At 37.9% G+C, this 20,409-nt stretch overlaps 1 protein-coding gene across 1 annotated transcript in view; it reads right to left on the bottom strand.

The window, feature by feature from the left end:
- The window catches only part of LOC128057705 (ATP-binding cassette sub-family C member 4-like), a 390,282-nt gene that overhangs the window by 9,681 nt on the left and 360,192 nt on the right, over positions 1–20,409 (bottom strand). The window contains exons 26-27 of the mRNA XM_052650189.1: positions 15,788–15,943; positions 5,766–5,855 (exon numbers count right to left, since the gene is read on the bottom strand). Of these exons, the coding sequence (XP_052506149.1) occupies positions 5,766–5,855; positions 15,788–15,943 (246 nt within the window). The remainder of the gene's footprint in view (positions 1–5,765; positions 5,856–15,787; positions 15,944–20,409) is intronic.

Here is a 20,409-nt window from a genome sequence, read left to right as displayed (position 1 = left end):
AGAATCCACCTGTCAATTCAGAGGACATGGGTTTCATCCCTGGTCCAGGAAGATCCTACATGGCAAGGATCAAGTGAACCCATGTACCACAACTACTGAGCCCACACTCTAGAACTCACAGGCTGCAACCTCTGAGCCTGCAGGCCACAGTACTGAAGCCTGTGTGCTCCAGAGTCCAAGTGCCAAAACAGGAGAAGCCATGTCAGTGAGAAGCTGTGTGCTGCCACTAAGCTTAGCCCCTGCCTGCAGCAACTAGAGAAAGCCTGCAAGCTGCAATGGAGAACCAGCACAGGAAAAAAAAATTGGAGGCTTGAAGCCAGACAGCTTGGGCCTAAGTCCTGCCTGCCTCTGCCAACTGGGCAAGTTACTAAACTTACTCAACCTTAGCTTCCTAACCTCTAAGACTATAATATTATAATTATAAAGATGGGTACCTCCTAACATTGATAGAGTATAAAATGAATCAGTACATGTAGAATTTATGACAGATCAATAGATATTGCCCAATATTAATAATGCTGTCAGCTGGCCTCTCTTCATGTTCTGTTCCATTTTCCTCCTTTGCATGTATCAGCTCTGAGACCTTCTTACATATGCACTGGCTTGTTTTCCATCTTCTCCAAGAGACTTTAAGCTCCAAAATGGTAGAGACTTTGTCTTTTGATGACTGTGATAGCCCCAGAATCTGCAACAAAGCCTAACAAGCTCTCAGGAAATATTTCTTGGCTGTATGAATGAAGGCATGAGTGGATCTCATCATGTGACATATATGTTCCTATAAATTAGAAAATAAATCCACAAAGATAAATAATTTACATATAACACTATTTTCTTATTAAGTGTAAGTATAAAAGGAATATATTCTTATAACAATTAACTGGCTCCAAAATATCATAACATCACCCTTTAAACAGTGGAAAGCACTGAAAAAGTTATGATTTAAGAAAAGTGGAGTAAATAATACTATTCAAAAGTATACATCTCAGTACAGAATCCTTCAGACTGTTTTTGAATTTGGGAAAATAATAGAATATAGCAACACTGAAAAATCATACACTTAAATTGAAGGCACCCTATTTCTATCTCCATAAATATTTTCAATGTAACCTACTACATGTACTCTATCTATCAACTCTATCTGAGAGGTGTACCAACACCCCTCACAGGAGGTCAACACAGATGTCAGATGGTTTTTACATTTTATGGAACCTTCTTACTTTTCAAAAAGAAGTGCTGGTGTGGGCTGGAAGGAGACGCTGAAATGCAATCAACATATGGGGAAGAGCTTTTACTAGAGCAGGACCAGCAGTAAAGGAAGTAAACGGACAGCCCATTCACCTTAATACAAGGCCCAGGAAATGGACATTTGACCTGTCTCCACCACAAGGACTGAACCGCATGGTTCCTGAGACTGCTGATGCCCAGGTTTCTGCATCTTGGTTTCCTGTGTGATGAAACACACTTCTGTCTGAACAGAGATACTATCAATATCGAACATTTGACTGCATGATTTCTTCCCCGATTTTGACAGGACAGACCATATGCTTAACTTCATATCCCAGAATCTAAGCTGTTTTATTTTTATTTTTTAACAGAAGCAACACATTGATGACTCATTTCGAGAGTTTTATCTATTGTGCTCTTTTAACCTTTGACTGAAAAGGTGCTTCATCTTCAGGTACATTCGTGTTATATTTGTGGCATTGTCTTTGCTTTTTAGTGCCCCAATCAGCACTAATTAACTAATGAACTTTTGTCAATTTATAGCAAGGTGGCTAGTTTTCAGTATACGAAAGATATATTTTCAGCATATTTTGAAAAATAACCAAGATGAGATTGGCAGAATCCATTGGAGTGCCTCCCTTCTGAAATCCATCTCTCCAAAGAAAGGAGGGAAAAACAGAATTAGAGGAACTTAAAAGAGGAAAACATCGTGGTTCCCTCCTACTCACTCTCAGGCCACCTCTGTGAGTTTGGGTTCACATGTCCAGGTTGGTACCATTTATAAACTAATAACTAGGGCTTTGAGTTCACTTAAAAATTGACCTTACTGATTTAATAATACCTCTTAGAGACAGGCTTTCCAGGTGGTACAGTGGTTATGAATCCTCCTGCCAATGTAGGAGATGCAAGAGATGCAGGTTCGATTCCTGCTTTGGGAAGATCCCCTGGAGTAGGAAACAGCAACCCACTCCAGTATTTCTTGCCTGGAAAACTTCATGGATAGACGAGTCTGGCAGGCTATAGTTCCACAGAGGGTCACAAAAAGTCAGACATGACCGAGCATGCACATGCACACACTTAGAGTGATTAATCACCCCATTATTCAATTTCTTTAGGAATTTTCCTTTATCAAGACTGTATGTTTTCAATGAAAGATTTGGTTATGTTTTCTTTAAAGCAGTCATAAAGACGCAATTCCAAGAGAAACACAATGACGGGATGATTTCTCTAGGTGATATTACCAAAGTTAACAGGGTCAATTACAGAAGCGATACCTGGAAACCACATACTTCACTTTTGAAATAGACTCACATCTATTTCTTTTTATAGAAAGCTCCAAATGTAGTTTAAATAAAGATAGATCTTAGGATTACCTGCACTTTCTACCACTTCATCATTTTTAGAATTTAGATTAATGTTGACTTTCTGTCCATGGAACAATGTGTTCTAAAATTCTAGAGTAATTTTTCTACCTGAGAATCTGTGAAAAAATATATCAGCTGGGAAACAAATAGAAAAATAATTTACCGGTACTTCCAATTTTTTTTTTAAGATGTCATAATTTCACCATTAAATCTGCCCTGTGAATTCAAGATCAGTGGATCATCCTATCTTTTATTACATTTGATGGCTGACTGCTCTCTCATCTTCTCTTCTAGAATTTCACTATAGACTCACAAACTTAAATGAAATCAGAGGTGCACTTTTTCGGGACAGGAAAAGGTAAAGCAATTGACCCAATTTAGGAAAACAAAATCCCCACGTTGCTGGAAAGCCAGTGGGTGTGTAAAGACTCAGTGCTGACATCCTTCAGAAACCAGAATTACTGTATGGAAATAGTACGACCTCCAAATCTGCCTGCTCACAGTCAAGGTTCATCTACATATTATAGATTTCAGAGCTTCCCTGGAAGGGTAACACTAAATGACAAACACATCAAATCAAAACAACATGAACAACCACTCAGATTTGTGTAACAAAAACCAAAGTTAAAGAACTATGCCATACTTCTTTGAAATGAAAAGAGAAATAAAAAATTTAGTAGTTATTTACGTCAAAAAGTGTTTTCCTATGTTTCCTCTAAGAGTTTTATTGTGTCTGGTCTTACATTTAGGTCTTTAATCCATTTTGAGTTTATTTTTGTATACGGTATTAGGGTGTGTTCTAATTTCATTTTTTACATGTAGCCGTCCACTTTTCCCAGCACCACTTATTGAAGAGATGCCTTTTCTGCATTCATTATTTTCACCTCCTTTGTCATAGACTATGTGACCACAGGAATGTGAGTTCACCTCTGGGCTCTCCAGCCTGCTCCATTGATCTGCGTTTCTGTTTTTGTGCCGGTACCATACCATCTTGATTACTCTAGCTCTGCACTGAACTGGCCAAAAGTTCATTTTGGTTTTTCTATAACATCTTACATAATGAAGTTTTTGGCCAACTTAAAAATGTACCCTGCAACCACGGAACCTAATTTTCCCAGCTTCATTTTTTTCTTTCTTAAGATTGCTTTAGCTATTTGGGATTTTCTGTGTTTCCATACAAATTGTAAAATATTTAGCCCTAATTTTATGAAAAATACCATTGGTAATTTGAAAGGTATTATATTGAATCTGGAGATTCTTTGGGTAGTATAGTCACTTTCACAATATTGATTCTTCAAATCAAAGAATGTGATATATCCTTCAATCTGTTTATATCATCATTGGTTTCCTTTTTCAGTATCTTAGAGTTTTCTGAGTACTGGTCTTTTGCCTCCTTCAGTTCAGTTCAGTTCAGTTGCTCAGTCATGTTCGACTCTTTGCGACCCCATGAATCACAGCACGCCAGGCCTCCCTGTCCATCACCAACTCCCAGAGTTCACTCAGACTCACATCCATCGAGTCAGTGATGCCATCCAGCCATATCACCCTCTGTCATCCCCTTCTTCTCCTGCCCCCAATCCCTCCCAACATCAGAGTCTTTTCCAATGAGTCAACTCTTCGCATGAGGTGGCCAGAGTACTGGAGTTTCAGCTTCAGCATCATTCCTTCCAAGGAAATCCCAGGGCTGATCTCCTTCAGAATGGACTGGTTGGATCTCCTTGTAGTCCAAGGGACTCTCAAGAGTCTTCTCCAACACAGCAGTTCAAAAGCATCAATTCTTCAGTGCTCAGCTTTCTTCACAGTCCAACTCTCACAGCCATACATTACCACTAGCAAAACCATAGCCTTGACTAGATGGACTTTTGTTGGCAAAGTAATGTCTCTGCTTTTGAATATGCTATCTAGGTTGGTCATAACTTTTCTTCCAAGGAGTAAGCATTTTTTAATTTCATGGCTGCAATCACTATCTGCAGTGATTTTGGAGCCCCCAAAAATAAAGTTTATTCTTAGCTATTTTATTCTTTTGTTGCAATGGTAATGGGATTGTTTCCTAATTTCTCTTTCTGATCTTTCATTGTTAGTGTATAGGAACACACGTGCTTACTTTTTAAAAGCAAAAGACTGAGCTAGGTCCTATGTGAATTTCAAAGACTGTCTAGGGTTTAGAAGTCTAGAGTTTCTGCCCTCAGCAGAACTGATTTGTAAAATGAGGGCAAATACACAAAATAATTTGCATTAAATATTGAAACCAAGAAGTTAATAGTCAAAAATGTTTCACACGAGAGTGAGGGAATTCAAAGAAGTGGGGCACGGGGAGACATGACACAAGTGACAGAAAATTCTCCAGAAATGAACCTCTCCATACAAAAGCTCAGCACATTCTCCAGGGTTCCATTACCCGCATTCATGCTGCAGCATTAAAATGACATAATCACCAACAAATAATCATTCTCACATTCCAGGGTTTCCCTGGTGGCTCAGACAGTAAAGAATCTGCCTGCAATGTGGCAGACTCAGGTTCAATCCATGATTTGGGAAGATCTCCTGAAAAAGGGAATGGCAACCTACTCCATATTCTTGCCTGGAGAAGTCCATGGACAGAGGAGCCTGGCAGGCAACAGTCTATGGGGTTGCAAAGAGTCAGATATGACTGCACGAATCTCTGTCTTCTGTCTTCTTCTCACATTCCAACTCTATAATATACTTTTATAAACACTTTACTATGAAACTCCCTCATTTTATTGGTCTGATCTCATTCACATGTTTCAGTTAATAATGAAAAACTACTTTTGTCTCCGCTTAGTAGATGTTCCATAAGACCAGAGGAATGAAATGAACACTGGAGGGTAATTAGGGTAATTACATCACTAGATCCCTAGTAGAATTTGATCCCACAGCTTTAACGTCTAATTTAGTGCTCTACTAAGGACAAGATAATGTGTCTAGTCATTCAGGGTTTTAAGGAAAAAGCTAAAATGGAAACATGGCATTATATTGTTGGTTTTCATCATCATCAATTAACAAACATTTTAAGTGCACAAGTCATCAATGTTCTTCTAGGAGGTAAACAAAGTCAGTTAAACTGTTAAGCTCCTCTTAATTACCTGCAATTCTGTAAATGTACACACATGGATACTGATGGTAACAAATTAATTATATTTAATGTTAATAAATTACCTCTTCTAAGGCATTCCACAGTTCTTCATCTGTATGTTCATTAAAAGGATCCAGGTTGTTCCTCATTGTTCCAGTGAATAAAACAGGTTCCTAAATATCCCAAAATAGTGAATGTTATTACCTTAACCTCTTTTCACTATATCCCAATGCTTACAGAATTAAAATATAAAATATCAAAATTCACTGCAATTTTAATAATAAATTTGCAAATGTGTGTTTAGAAAACATTATCTATAGAGTAATTTTCCAAGTACCAAGCATGCTACAAAGTATCCTCCAGACTACTGAACATTAAGAGAAGAAAATATTGAAGAAGTTTTTTATCTTAAGTAAAAAACTGAAGAAGAAAAAGGAGGATTTGAGTCTTAAAAAAAAAAAAAAAGCCTTCCTGGGAATATCGGCTTAAGCACACACACGCAAACTGGGGATATAATTATTTGAGAAACTTTACATCAAGATCTACATAAATTAACTGTCAATCCTAGTGTGACTGGGAAATATCAATAGCATGATTAGTTGAGGTCTGTGCCTCAAAGCAAAACCATTAAATATTTACACATTGGCACTGAAGAATAAACTAGGCTCTTTTCTCCACTGGTAAACAGTCTTCTAGGATATGGAATCTCTCCATTTGTGTGAAAGGAAAATCCCTACACAAGCAAAGAGAAATCAGCTCCTGGGGTCTGCAGCACCTCTGTCCATTGAGTGATCTCCTCGGATTCTGCACCAGCTGGTCCCCACATTCTCTCACCTCTGTGTCAAGAAAACTTGCCTCACAGAACCTTGTTACTAACTACAAGGTCAGGATGACCTGAAACCATTATGACCTGGGTCATAATATAATTATTTAAACAACTTTTCCTGTTTACTTTTGGAAGAGCCACAAGTAAATTACCCTAGAAATATATGTGTCCTTCCAAATTTCAAGAGAGAATCTTGTACAAAAGCTCATGTTGACCATTTACATCTTTTTATGGAAGGCTCTAGTAAGCCAGGCCACAAGAATATGAGCAGCAGAGAAATGCCCAATTAGCTCCTTCCAGTGAAGGGGGCAGAACAAGGGGAGGCACACGTGTGGGAACAAGAGGAGACCTGACTCTTCCACAAGTGCCCAGAACTGCTTGGAATCCCCAGCCTCAAAATCCTGCCTGGCCTTGGGGCTAGACTTTCCTCCTCACTTTAGGAAAGCCTAAGAAGAAAGATGAAGAAGAAAGACATCTCTTTTCCCTAGTCATGAAGAAGAATGACACTCAGATGGCCTCCTATATATTCTTTCAATATTGTCTCTGTTTTAAGTCTGGTGAGAGAGAAATGAATGCCGAAGACTCAGGGTGTGCCACCAAAAAATGTGTATCCTAAACAAAATCGAAAATTAAAAAGACATTATAAAAGGAGCTTTATTTGCACAAACTTGATTAAACGGTCAATATGCCTCCCAAGCAGTGAAATCACTGGTCATACATTTCAAAATGATGACTGAACTGAAAAATCCTGAGACCCAAATTTAAGGTCTCTCTTAAAACTCTTGAATTTAGGATCAAAGAATAAACAACCATCTGTGCAATGGTAAGAGTTCCTAGTTAGGGGAATAATCATTATTCTACTTCAGATTTTCACAAAACTTTTTTACTCTTTATAATTATCAACTGTAAGATTTCTACATGCAGGCAATTTCTCATCCTTCAGCTATTTCCATGAGGTTAAAACAGATAACACGGCCAGGCAAGGGGAGGCTGGTCCCTAATATTCCTCTTTTCTCCATCTTCATTTCATTTTCTAGACCCTTTCAAACAAGCAGCTACTGTCTGAATATAATCTCAATCGGTGTTGTTTCTGGGAAACATACTTAACTACTTCAGATCCTCAGAACAAAGGATGAACATATTCCAGCTACCTATTCTGTTCAAGGAAATTACTTAGGAAGAGCTTTCATTTTTGCTTATTCCTGAAATTCTGAACACAAGTTGAGGAGTACTTTCTTAAGAACACAGCATTCATTTTTGAATGATCCCCCCAGAACTGAGGGTCTATGTCAACACTCCCCTGTCTCTGGTTCCTACCCAGGTCTTTGGTAAGCATTTTAAATTTGGACTCTGTGGGAGAGGGAGAGGGTGTGATGATTTGGGAGAATGGCATTGAAACATGTATACGATCATGTAAGAAACGAATCGCCAGTCTAGGTTCAATACAGGATACAGGATGCTTGGGACTGGTGCACTGGGATGACCCAGAGAGATGATATGGGGAGGGAGGTATGAGGGGGGTTCAGGATTGGGAACTCATGTACACCCGTGGTGGATTCATGTCAATGTGTGACAAAACCAATACAGTATTGTAAAGTAAAATAAAGTAAAAAATAAATAAATTTGAATCCTGTTAGTATATTTTAGAAACTAATACCTTGTTGTTTGCAACATTTGCTATTTTTTTTCCCATTCCATAGGCTGTCTTCTCAGTTTTATTTATGGTTTCCTTTGTGCTGCAAATTCTTTTAAGTTTAACTAGATCCCATTGGTTAATTTTTCCTTTTGTTTCCATGACTTTAGGGACAGATCCAAGAACCTATTGCTGTGATTTATGGCAAAGAGTATTCTATGTTTTCCTTTAGGATCATGTCTTACAGGTCTTTAGGTCTTTAATTCATTTTGACGTTATTTTTGTATGTGGTATTAGATAAAGTTCTAATTTCATCCTTTTACATGTAGATGTCCATATTTCCCAGCACTATTTATTGAAGAGACTGTATTTTATCCATTGCATATTCTTAGCTCTTTTGTCTTTGATTAACTGACCATAAGTGCATGGGTTTATATCTGGGTTTTTTATTCTGTTCCATTAATCTACATGTCTGGTTTCCATGACAGGAACATACTTTTCATTACTGTGTCTCTGTAGTATAGTCTGAAGTCAGGGACTGTGATTCCTCCAGTTTTGTTCTTTCTCAAGACTGTTTTGGCTATTTGAGGTCTTTACTGTTTCCATACAAATTTTTAAAAAAAATTGTTTTAGTTCTGTGAAAACTGCCACTGGTAATTAGATAGAGATTACATTGAATTTGTAAATTGCCTTGGGAAGCATAATCCTTTCCAACAATATTGATTCTTCCAGTCCAAGAACACAGTATATCTTTCCATCTGTTTGTGTTGTCTTTGATTTCTTTCATTAGCATCTTACAGTTTTGGACTACATGTCTTTTGCCTTCTTAGGTAGGTTTATTCCTAGGTATTCTTAGTGTTGTTTTTTCTTCCTTTGGCATGATAGCCAGTGAGATTGCTTCCTTAATTTCTCTTCTGATACTTTGTTATTAGTCTATATAAATGCAAGAGATTTCTGTATACACAACAGCTTATAAAGCTCAATAGCAAAGAAGCAAACAATGCAATCAAAAAATGTGCTGAAGACCTAGAGATTTCTCCAGAGAGAAATACAAATGGCCAATATGCATATGAAAATGTACCCAGCATCACTGATTATTAGAGAAATGCAGATCAAAACTACAGTGAGGTATGACTTCACACAGGTCAAAATGGCCATCATTAAAAAGTCTACAAATAATAAATGCTGAAGAGGGTATGGAGAAAAGGGTACGTTCCTACACTGTTGGTGACAATATAAACTGGTGCAGTTATGTAAAACAATGTGGAGGTTCCTTAAAAAACAGAAAAAGAGTTCCCATGTGATCCAACAACTCCACTCCTAAGTATATATCCAGAAAAGACAAAAATCCTAATTCAAAAAGATACGTGTACCCCAGTGTTCACAGAAGAAGTACTTAAAATAGCCAAGATATGTCCATGGACAGATGAATGGATAATGCAGACATGGGGTATACACACACATGCACACACACAATGGAATATTCAGTTCAGTTCAGACGATGCTCAGTCATGTCCGACTCTTTGCGACCCCATGAACTGCAGCACTCCAGGCCTCCCTATCCATCACCAACTCCCGGAGTTCACTCAGACTCACATCCATCGAGTCAGTGATGCCATCCAGCCATATCATCCTCGGTCGTCCCCTTCTCCTGCCTGCAATCCCTCCCAGCATCAGAGTCTTTTCCAATGGGTCAACTCTTCGCATGAGGTGGCCAAAGTACTGGAGTTTCAGCTTCAGCATCATTCCTTCCAAAGAAATCCCAGGGCTGATCTCATTCAGAATGGACTGGTTGGATCTCCTTGTAGTCCAAGGGACTCTCAAGAGTCTTCTCCAATACCACAGTTCAAAAGCATCAATTCTTCAGCTCTCAGCTTTCTTCACAGTCCAACTATCACATCCATACATTACCACTGGAAAAACCATAGCCTTGACTAGACGGACCTCTGTTGGCAAAGTAATGTCTCTGCTTTTGAATATGCTATCTAGGTTGGTCATAACTTTTCTTCCAAGGAGTAAGCGTTTTTTAGTTTCATGGCTGCAATTACTATCTGCAGTGATTTTGGAGCCCCCCCAAAAATGACACTGTTTCCACTGTTTCCCTATCTATTTCCCATGAAGTGATGGGATCAGATGCCATGATCTTCATTTTCTGAATGTTGAGCTTTAAGCCAACTTTTTCACTCTCCACTAACACTTTCATCAAGAGGCTTTTTAGTTCTTCTTCACTTTCTGCCATAAAGGTGGTGTCATTTGCATATCTGAGGTTATTGATATTTCTCCCTGCAATCTTGATTCTAGCTTGTGCTTCATCCAGTTTGGCATTTTGCTTGATGTACTCTGCATATAAGTTAAATAAGTAGGGTGACAGTATACAGTTTTGATGTACTCCTTTCCCAGTTTCGAATCAGTCTATTATATGTCCCATTCCAAGTTTTGCTTCTTAACCTGCATTCAGATTTCCAGGAGGCATTTAAGGTGGCTTTGTATTTCCAGCTCTTAGAGAATTTTCCACATTTAGTTGTGATCCTCACAGTCAAAAGCTTTGGTGCAGTTAATAAAACAGGTGTTTTTCTGGAATTCTCTTGCTTTTTTTGTAATCCAACTGATGTTGGCAATTTGACGTCTGGTTCCTCTGCCTTTTCTAAATCTGTCTTGAACATCTGGAAGTTCTCGATTCATGGACTGTTGAAGCCTGGCTTAGAGAATTTTGAGCATTACTTTCCTAGTGTGTGATATGAATGCAATTGTGTGGTAGTTTGAACATTCTTTGGCATTGCCGTTCTTTGGGATTGGAATGAAAACTGACTTTTTCCAGTCTTGTGGCCACTGCTGAGTTTTCTAAATTTGCTGGCATAGTGAGTGAAGCACTTTCACACTTTCATCTTTTAGGATTTGAAATAGGTCAGCTGGAGTTCCATCACCTCCACTAGCCTAGCTCGTAGTGATGTTTCCTAAGGCCCACTTGACTTCACATTCCATGATGTCTGGGTCTAGGTGAGTGATTACACCATTGTGATTATCTGGGTCATGAAGATGTTTTTTGTACTGTTATGTATATTCTTGCCACCTCTTCTTAATATCTTCTGCTTCTGTTAGATCCATACCATTTCTGTCCTTTATTGAGCCCATCTTTGAATGAAATGTTCCCTTGGTATCTCTAATTTTCTTTAAGCGATCTCTAGTCTTTCCCATTCTATTGTTTTCCTTTATTTCTTTGGATTGATCACTGAGAAAGGCTTTCTTATCTTTTCTTGCTATTTTTTGGATCTCTGCATTCATATGTGTGTATCTTTCCTTTTCTCCTTTGCCTTTTGCTTCTCTTTTCTCAGCTTTGTAAGGCCTCCTCAGACAACCATTTTATTTTGCCTTTTTGCATTTCTTTTTCTTGGGGATGGTTGTGATCACTGCCTCCTGTATAATGTCACAAACCTCCATCCATAGTTCTTTAGGAACTCTATAAGATGTAATGCCATAAATCTATTTGTCACTTCCACTGTATAATCATAAGGAGTTTGATTTAGGTCATACCTGAATGGTCTAGTGGTCTTCCCTACTTTCTTCAATTTAAGTGTGAATTTTCCAATAAGAAAAGAAACCAGTGGCTACCAAGGACATAAGCAATGGAGAGGGATAAATTGGAAATCTGGTAGTAATAAATGCATACTACTATATACAAAATAGATAAAAAGGATGTATTGTATAGAACAGGGAACTATATGTAATATCTTGCAATAACCTATGATAAATAATCTGAAAAATATATATGTGCATGTATATGCACACATATATAAAAATATATATTTATATAAAATTTTACACATAAAAATATATAAAACTGAGCCACTTTGCTATACAACTGAAACACTGTGAATCAACTAGGCTTCAATTTTAAAAAATAAACAAATACACAATATTTGAAACCTGGCTCTGCACCTTTCTTGGCAAATGGGATAAGCTCCCAGTGCCTCAGTTTTTAAATCTGTCAGGTAAGGATAACATCAGAAGTGTGAGAATTAAGCAGTAAATGATAGGATAAGGGGCTAAAAATATATTAATGATTCCACAAACGTTAGGAATTATCAATACACATGTAACTTCTCAGGGACTCTCTCACAAGCACTACAGAAACAGAAATAGGAGATATAGGCCCTGTCCTAAAAGAGAGGAAAAAAATAGTCTAGAGTGTGGGGAGGGCTGAGAAAAGTCTAGAGGTCTGGGTGTTAAATTAAGAAAATACCAGTGTGTACAAGGCGGTGGTCAGGAAAGGACATGGTGGGAGGGGAGTCAGAAATCAAAGCACAAAATGTTAGTCTGTCTTTTTGCTCTTGGTGGAAAATGTTAGATACATTTCTTTACACATTTCCCCAAGATTCCTATTGTATTTTTTGTTTTTGTTTATGCGCTTTACTATTTATATGTATATAAACAACTTAGTTTATATTGTAACAAGAAATATAAAGAAAATCACCATGGGCCATGAACACATAAGCAGAAATTAAAGAGTAAAGTCACTCCAGAAGGTTTTAGTCTTTTTACTTAAGCAGAAATAATACCCAAAGGCCAGTGCCCTGATCCTTATGAATAATAACAGTTCCTAATAATTGAGCTTTCCCAAGAACCAGACATGGACACAGACATTATCTCATCCAGTTACATCTTCACAACAAATCTGTGTGGCAATAATTCCCAGACCTGGTATAAAGACGAGGACGCTGAAGCTTGGCAGCCAGGTGACGTCATCAAGGCCCCCACAGTCATATGAGGCAGAGTAGGAATAAAACCATGGGTCATATTGACACTGGCCTACACTCTTAAACATTCCAACCCTGTCTGCTTCCTGAATGGTTTCCTGGGGACATTTGCACATTGCAAGTTCTCTCCAGATTCTCTCTCTTTGATCAACCACCATTGTACCTTGGAGACAAAGGCACATAAAGTAGAATGTACATGGACACAAAGCTTAGCACTATTTTGTAAGCTTGCTCTCTGGAGTGTGTACCTAGAACATGTTCAAGGAAGGACAGAAACCAAAAGAACAGAACCAAAACATGCTGATGTCAAGGTATGTTTAGTCTTTGCTTTGATGTGCTTCCAAATATTATTGGCAGAGCCAAGAATCATCTAACGTTATTTATTTACATCTAACGTTATTTATTTATTTATTCATCTAACGTTATTTATTTAATCATCTAACGTTATTTATTTACATCTAATGTTATTTATTTATTTATTCATCTAATGTTATTTATTTAATCATCTAACTATTTATTTACATCTAACATTATTATTTATTTATTTATTTTATGTACACAAGCATATAAGTTTTTCCTATTAAGAAGCATTAAATATAATGCAAGGCATATTTCTAAAGTTTTGCATCCAAGGATATGAAAGGACTTTACAGAATGCCCATTATTTCTACTAATTAATCTCACATGGCCATTTCAGAGATGGGTACCATCAAAACATAAAAATTGGGAATCTAAGCTCATTTATTTTCTACTGTAACCAGTCATAAATCTAATAGCTAGAGGAAATCTTTAACTATGGAAACTGAATGTGCTAAAAAGTTCCTCCCATTTTTCCTGAAAGGGATACCTTTGAAAAAAAATTTTTTTTAATTGTGGTAAAATACACATAAAATTTACTAGATTAACCATTTTAAGTACACAGTTCAGTGGTGTTAAATACATTAGCATTGTTGTACAGCCATCACCAGCACCAGCCACAGATCTCCTTTCATCTTGAAGAACTGAAATTCTACCCATTAAACAAGTCCCCTCCCCCAGCAGCTCCTGGCACCCACCATTCTACGTCCTGTATCCATGAATTTACTACTTTAGGTACCTCCTGTTAGTAGAATCACAGAGTATTTGTCCTTTGTAACTGGCTCATTTCACTTAGCTTAATTTTCTCAAGGTTCATCTATGCTGTAGCATGTGTTAAAATTTTCTTCTTTTTTAAGGCTGAATAATATTCTACTGTATGTATATGCACCACATTTTGTTTGTTGATTAATCTGTCAATGGACCCTTGCATGCATCTACCTTTTTGCTGTTGAGAATAATGCTGCTATAACATTCATGTTTCAGTATCTCTTTAAGAGCTTTCTTTCAATTCTTTAGGGTTTATACTCTAAAGTAGAATTGCTACGTCATATGATGATTCTATCTTTAACTTTTCAGAGCAACCAACAGGTTGCTTTCCATAGTGGCTACAGTATTTTACATTCCTATCAGCAATGAATAAGGATTCTAATTTTTCTACATCCTTGCCAATACTTACAATTTTCTTTTTTTTTTCTCTCTCTTTTCTTTGATAGCAGACATCTTAAGGTGTGTAAGGTGGCATTTCACTAGAGTCTGAAAAGAATACCTTATTTTTTAAAGTACTTAGAGTAATTGCAGGTATTTGAGAGGCCACAGATAGGTAGCAACAGGTGTACACAAGTCCACATTCACCTTCCCTTTGGGCGCCATGCTGTACATGCTGCTTAATAAACAGGCATTTCAGGACATATTACACCCACATTCCAGGAAGCACATTTGCCTGGCTCCTTCTGTCTCATCTCCTCTCTGTTTCTCATCTCAAGAGGGTATTTTACTTAGCTTCTTTCAATGGGCAGATGATTACTAAGTATATAAATAAAAACTCAATTTTTTAAAAAAAATCAGCAAGTCTATCAAAGCAGAGGGCAGGATGATAGATGAGGACACAGGATCTAGGCTGCCCTTGGCTATATACCTGGAGGATAGTAATTTCTCAGTAAATATCACAGAATTATGTTGAGTGAATGAACCACAAGGAATGACAGGAGTGTCTACTGTGCATATAATCCAGTCTCTAAAACTCTCCCTGAAAATTATACTACTTTATGAAGAAGAAGAAAAGACAACAGAATCAGAGCCCAGGAAGAGATGGCCAACCCAACACTCTACCGTCACAGCAGGCACATATGGGTCTACATGAAGCACTTCACACTCACTGACCTATCTTGTCCTCACAACAGATTGAGGAGGTGATACCATTATCTGCCTTGTAAGACAGAAAACCAAGGTACACAGAGACAGAATTCTCAGTCCCCTGCTCTTCCTTATTATTCTGTATTGTCTCCCTGGTGAAAATTATTCATTCATGACTAAATTGTTAAAGTCTCCCCAAAGCATCTATGTATCCTATAATTCTCAAAGCCCCACAATTTCACAGAAAGTGCTCCAAAGAGATAATCACCTTTGAAAAAATGTCCTCGTTTCCTACAGCAAAATTACATCTGTTAGACACTTATTAGTAAAATTCATGTTTCCCTATAGGAACCTCTCCAGCACTAAACAAACCATTTATTCTTCTGTTCTCAGAATTATGTGATTATCAGTGGATAAAATTGTGGAAACTGAGGAAGTCTGAATCAAGAAATCCATCTCAGTAAGTTATTAAATCACATGCACACAAAACTAACAGACGAGCAAAAAACACAAAACCTGCTATCCAATGAAAGTGTCTTTTGAAAATACCTGCTACTAAAAATATGCTCTATTGGGAAAAAAATGGATCAACTCGTTCACTTAACTTGAAAAAAAAATCAAAAGTACTTAAACTTAGACACCTTATAAAAAGAACATGTGAGAGTGCTCTGCTGTGCATACCTGAAGTGCAACTGACATTTTCTTCCTTAAATCGTGAAGTCCGATATGCGTTGTCAAGATGTCATCAATATAAATGTGACCTTCAGGTTCTGACAGTCTAAAAAGGGCAGCAGTGAGGGAACTTTTTCCAGCTCCAGTTCTTCCCACGATGCCACGCTGTAAAGAGACCCACGGGGATGAAGGATTAACAGGATACACAGAAACCAGGAGAACCCTGATTGTTGAAGATGAATTTTAAAAGGCCCTGCTGACATTTTGGACCAGATAATTCATTGTTGAGGGTCAGGAGCCTGTCCTGTATATTGTAGGATGATTAACAGTAGCCATGAACACACTAGATACCCACTAGATGCAACCCCCAAAACTGTGGCAACCAAATATGACAGAAATTCACAAATGTCCCTGATTGAGACCACTATCATCCCAAGAATACACAATATAAACTATAGTGACTTTCATGCCTTCTAAGAATGTCAGGCAACTTTTTCAGATTTCCCTAAATAAATGTTTAATATGCTGAAAATTATTTACATAGTGTCTATTATGTGGCATGTTAAAGGGGGAGACACGCATCTATATGTGGTGTGTATGTGTGTGTGTGTTATGTATGTAACTAACATTCATAAATAAAGGAAGAAGATGACTTAAAAAGAAATAACATGACTTCAATGAAAAACCAGCAGTCTCCTAAGTGGTCCATAAGAAGTCAGCTTTTAAATTAGTTTTATTCCTACTCCCTGGGTAATTTGACCTTGAGAATTACATGGGTATTTTTACAGAGATGTCAACAAGGTAAGTCAGAGGTGTTATACACAAACAAGTACTCACTTTCTCAGGGATATGTTATTTATTTAAGAGGAATTATTCTTTGGTAGAAAAATGAAATCACTTCCTGATATTAACTATATTAATTATATTCTATCTTGAGAGGAAACACCTTCAAATGTAAAATTCAGGTCTCAGTCTTGAAAGATAGAGGCCAATAGGCAAAATATACACAATGAGATCAACAACAACACAAAGAACGTTTGCTGTTTACATGGGACCTTTCATTGGAGCAGGTCAAAAGGCATTTTATCACTTCATTAATACTTACAACTGAACCTTGCAAAAACGCATGTCAAGAGTCAGTCTATTTATTAAAACCAAAGCAGAGAGAAATTAAATGCACTAACAATAAGATTAAAGAATCCGTACAATGTAGGTAAAATGCTGGTGGTTGATCGTTTAGTCGCCAAGTTGTGTCTGACTCTTGTGACCCACGGACTGTAGCCCGCCAGGCTCCTCTGTTAATGGGATTCTCCAGGCAAGAATACTGGAGTGGGTTGCCATTTCCTTCTAGATAAAATGCTGGTGGGGAATAAAATCTCATTCAAATATATATGCAGAAACTGGCCTTTTTTACCAATGAATTTTTAAGTGAAAGAAAGTATTAGTTGATCAGTTGTGTCCAACTCTTTGTGATCCCATGGACAGTAGACTGCCATGCTCCTCTGTCCATGGAATTCTCCAGGCAAGAGTGGGATGCCATTTCCTACTCCAGGGGATCTTCCTGATCCAGGGATGGAACCCAGGTCTCCTGCCTTGCAGGCAGATTCTTACGATCTGAGCCACCAGGGAAGCCCAACTACAAATTCTCTGAAGGGAGTTTTCCATGAGATGATTTCATATTTATTTAAAATTTGGAATTGATGAGGGTGTAAGATATGCTTGGATCATTTGTAAATCAGTAAAGTTTTAAAACTCATGGCTTTAAAAAGATAACAACTAAATCTTTCTGAGCAATATAATCAGAATGCTTAGAACTTTTCATGTTTTTTGATTCAAATACATCTAAAGTTTCAAATCAGTATGTCAAATCAATCATGGCATTTCAAAAAAGAATTTATCTTTATAGAGAATAAACATAAGAAAAGTGGGTTTAGCTAATTTTATTCTTATAAAGATAATACAATGACCATAAGACATTTTGTTGTTGTTCAGTCGCTCTTTTGTAACTGACTCTTTGTGACCCCATGGACTGCAGCATGCCAGCTTTCCCTGTCCTTCACTATCTCCTGATAGTGAGTTTGCTCAAACTCATGCCCATTGAATTGCTGATGCCACCCAACCATCTCATCTTCTGTCGTCCCCTTCTCCTCCTGCCTTCAATCTTTCTCAGCATCAGGCTCTTTTCCAATGAAATGGCTCTTCACATCAGGTGGCCAAAGTATTGGAGCTTCAGCTTCAGCATCAGTTGATTTCCTTTAGGATGGACTGGTTGGAATCCAAGGGACTCTCAAGAGTCTTCTCCAGCTCCCCAGTTCAAAAGAATCAATTCTTCAGTGCCCATCCTTCTTTATGGCCCAACTCTTACATCTGTACATGACTACTGGAAAAACCATAGCTTTGATTATACACATCTCTGCTGGCAAAGTAATGTCTCTGCTTTTTAATATGCTGTCTAGGTTTATCATAGCTTTTCTTCCAAGGAGCAAGCGACTTCTAATTTCATGGCTGCAGTCACCATCCAGAGTGATTTGGGAGCCTAAGAAAATAAAGCCTATCACTGTTTGCATTGTTTCTCCATCTATTTGCCATGAAGTGATGGGATGAAATGCCATGATCTTAGTTTTTTGCATGTTGAATTTTAAGCCAGCTTTTTCACTCTCCTCTTTCACTTTCATCAAGAGGCTCTTTAGTTCTTCTTTGCTTTCTGCCATGCAGGTGGTATCATCTGCTTATCTGAGGTCACTGATATCTCTCTTGGCATCTTGATTCCAGCTTGAGCTTCATCCAGCCCAACATTTCACATGCTGTACTCTGCATGTAAGTTGAATAAGCAGTGTAACAATATACAGCCTTGAAGTACTCCTTTCCTAATTTTGAACCAGTCTGTTGTTCCATGTCTGGTTCTAACTGTTCCTTCTTGATCTGAGTACAGGCTTCTCAGGACATTTTGTACCTTATGTTAAACACTAATTCATATAATACAGATAGGCCATTCTCTGCCTACAGGCAGGTCGTAGTGTGTATATATGTGGCCCATGTGTTCTGTGTACAGGCAGGCCTCAAATCCTGTTTTACTGTGCTTCTCAGACAATATTTTGGATTTGGCTCCAGACCACCTCAACAATGTGAATATCAAAATAAAGCAAGTAATATGAATTTTTTTTTCTTTCTCTGTGCAAATAAAAGTTATGTTTACACTATATTGTAGTCTAATGATGTGCAAGAGCATTATATATAAAAAAATGTATATACCTTAATTTCCAATACTTTATTGCTAAAAGAATGCTAATCATCTGAGCATTTATAGGGTAGAAACATTAAAAACCACTAATCACAGATCAGAATAATACATATAATAATAATGAAATGGTTTGAAATATTGCAAGAATTATCAAAATGTGACAGAGACATGAAGTGAGTAAATGCTATAGGAAAAATGATGCCAATGTACTTGCTGGACAGCATTGCCATAAATGTCCAATTCGGGTATTTTTTTTTTTTTTAAGCATTATCTGAGAAGCACAGTAAAACAGGTGTGCCTGTATTTGAGTGTTCCCATACGTAAATCTACACACATTAGGACACAGGTGAGAACTGATCTGTGAGAATGTGTATATGTTCCCATGTGATCAGCTCCACTGAAATTGATCCTTCTGTGCAAACAGGAACATCTGTAAACTTTGGGCAAATGGACTGAGATATGTAGGGACCACAGGACTGCTGATGACCACAGGACAGTGATTTTCAAACTCCAGTGAAGACAACTAAAAAGCCAGGGGACTTCCCTGCCATTCCAATATTTAAGATTCTGTGCTTCCACTGCAGGAGGCGTGGATTCGATCCCAGGTCAGGCAACTAAGATCCCACATGCTGCATGGCCACAGGCCTCCAAAAAGAAAAAGAGAACTCAAAGAAAACCTGACTCTGATAATTCCTAGAGTTCAGTCATAAAGCGATAGTCTGGATGTCTTTTCTGGGTAACCAAAGGGTTTTACCAATTGCCCATGGAGAGTGTCACCAGTATCAGTAACCTCACATTCTTCCATCTAAAGACACTTTCCTGATGGCTCAGTGATAAAGAATCTGCCTGCCAATGCAGGAGACATGGGTTCAATCCCTAGTCTAGGAGAATCCCACATGCTGTGAAGCAACTAAGCCCATGCGCCACAACTATTGATCCTGCGCTCTAGAACCCAGGAACCATGACTATGAGCCTACATGCTTCAACTGTTGAAGCCCTCACACTAGCCCTTGTTCTTAACAAGAGAAGACACCACAGTGAGAAGCTCACATGTGGCAACTAGAGAAAAGCCAGAGCAGCAACAGAGACCCAGCCCAGCCAAAAATAAATAAGTAGATACAATTATAAAGACACTTGGAGAAAATCTTCTGTTATTTGCTTGCAGTGGCCCCTTTCTGTTTTTCCAACCAGGCTGGTCTCTGATGATGACACAGTTTGTTAGACACTTGCTCCTGGATCTCTCTTCACACATCAAACTCAACATAATCATCAAGCAATGCAGCACACAAAACAAGTCCTTCATCCATCTTCCTTACTTTACTCTCATTACTTCTTTCCCAGGATCATAGTGTATAAAAAACAAATTAAAATAAACTCTTTCCTTAATCAC

Source organism: Budorcas taxicolor, chromosome 12 (genome assembly GCF_023091745.1).
Source record: "Budorcas taxicolor isolate Tak-1 chromosome 12, Takin1.1, whole genome shotgun sequence".
Taxonomy (NCBI): Eukaryota; Metazoa; Chordata; class Mammalia; order Artiodactyla; family Bovidae; genus Budorcas; species Budorcas taxicolor.
Note: the sequence above shows the minus strand (reverse complement) of the source record. Positions and strands in the feature narration are given on the sequence as shown.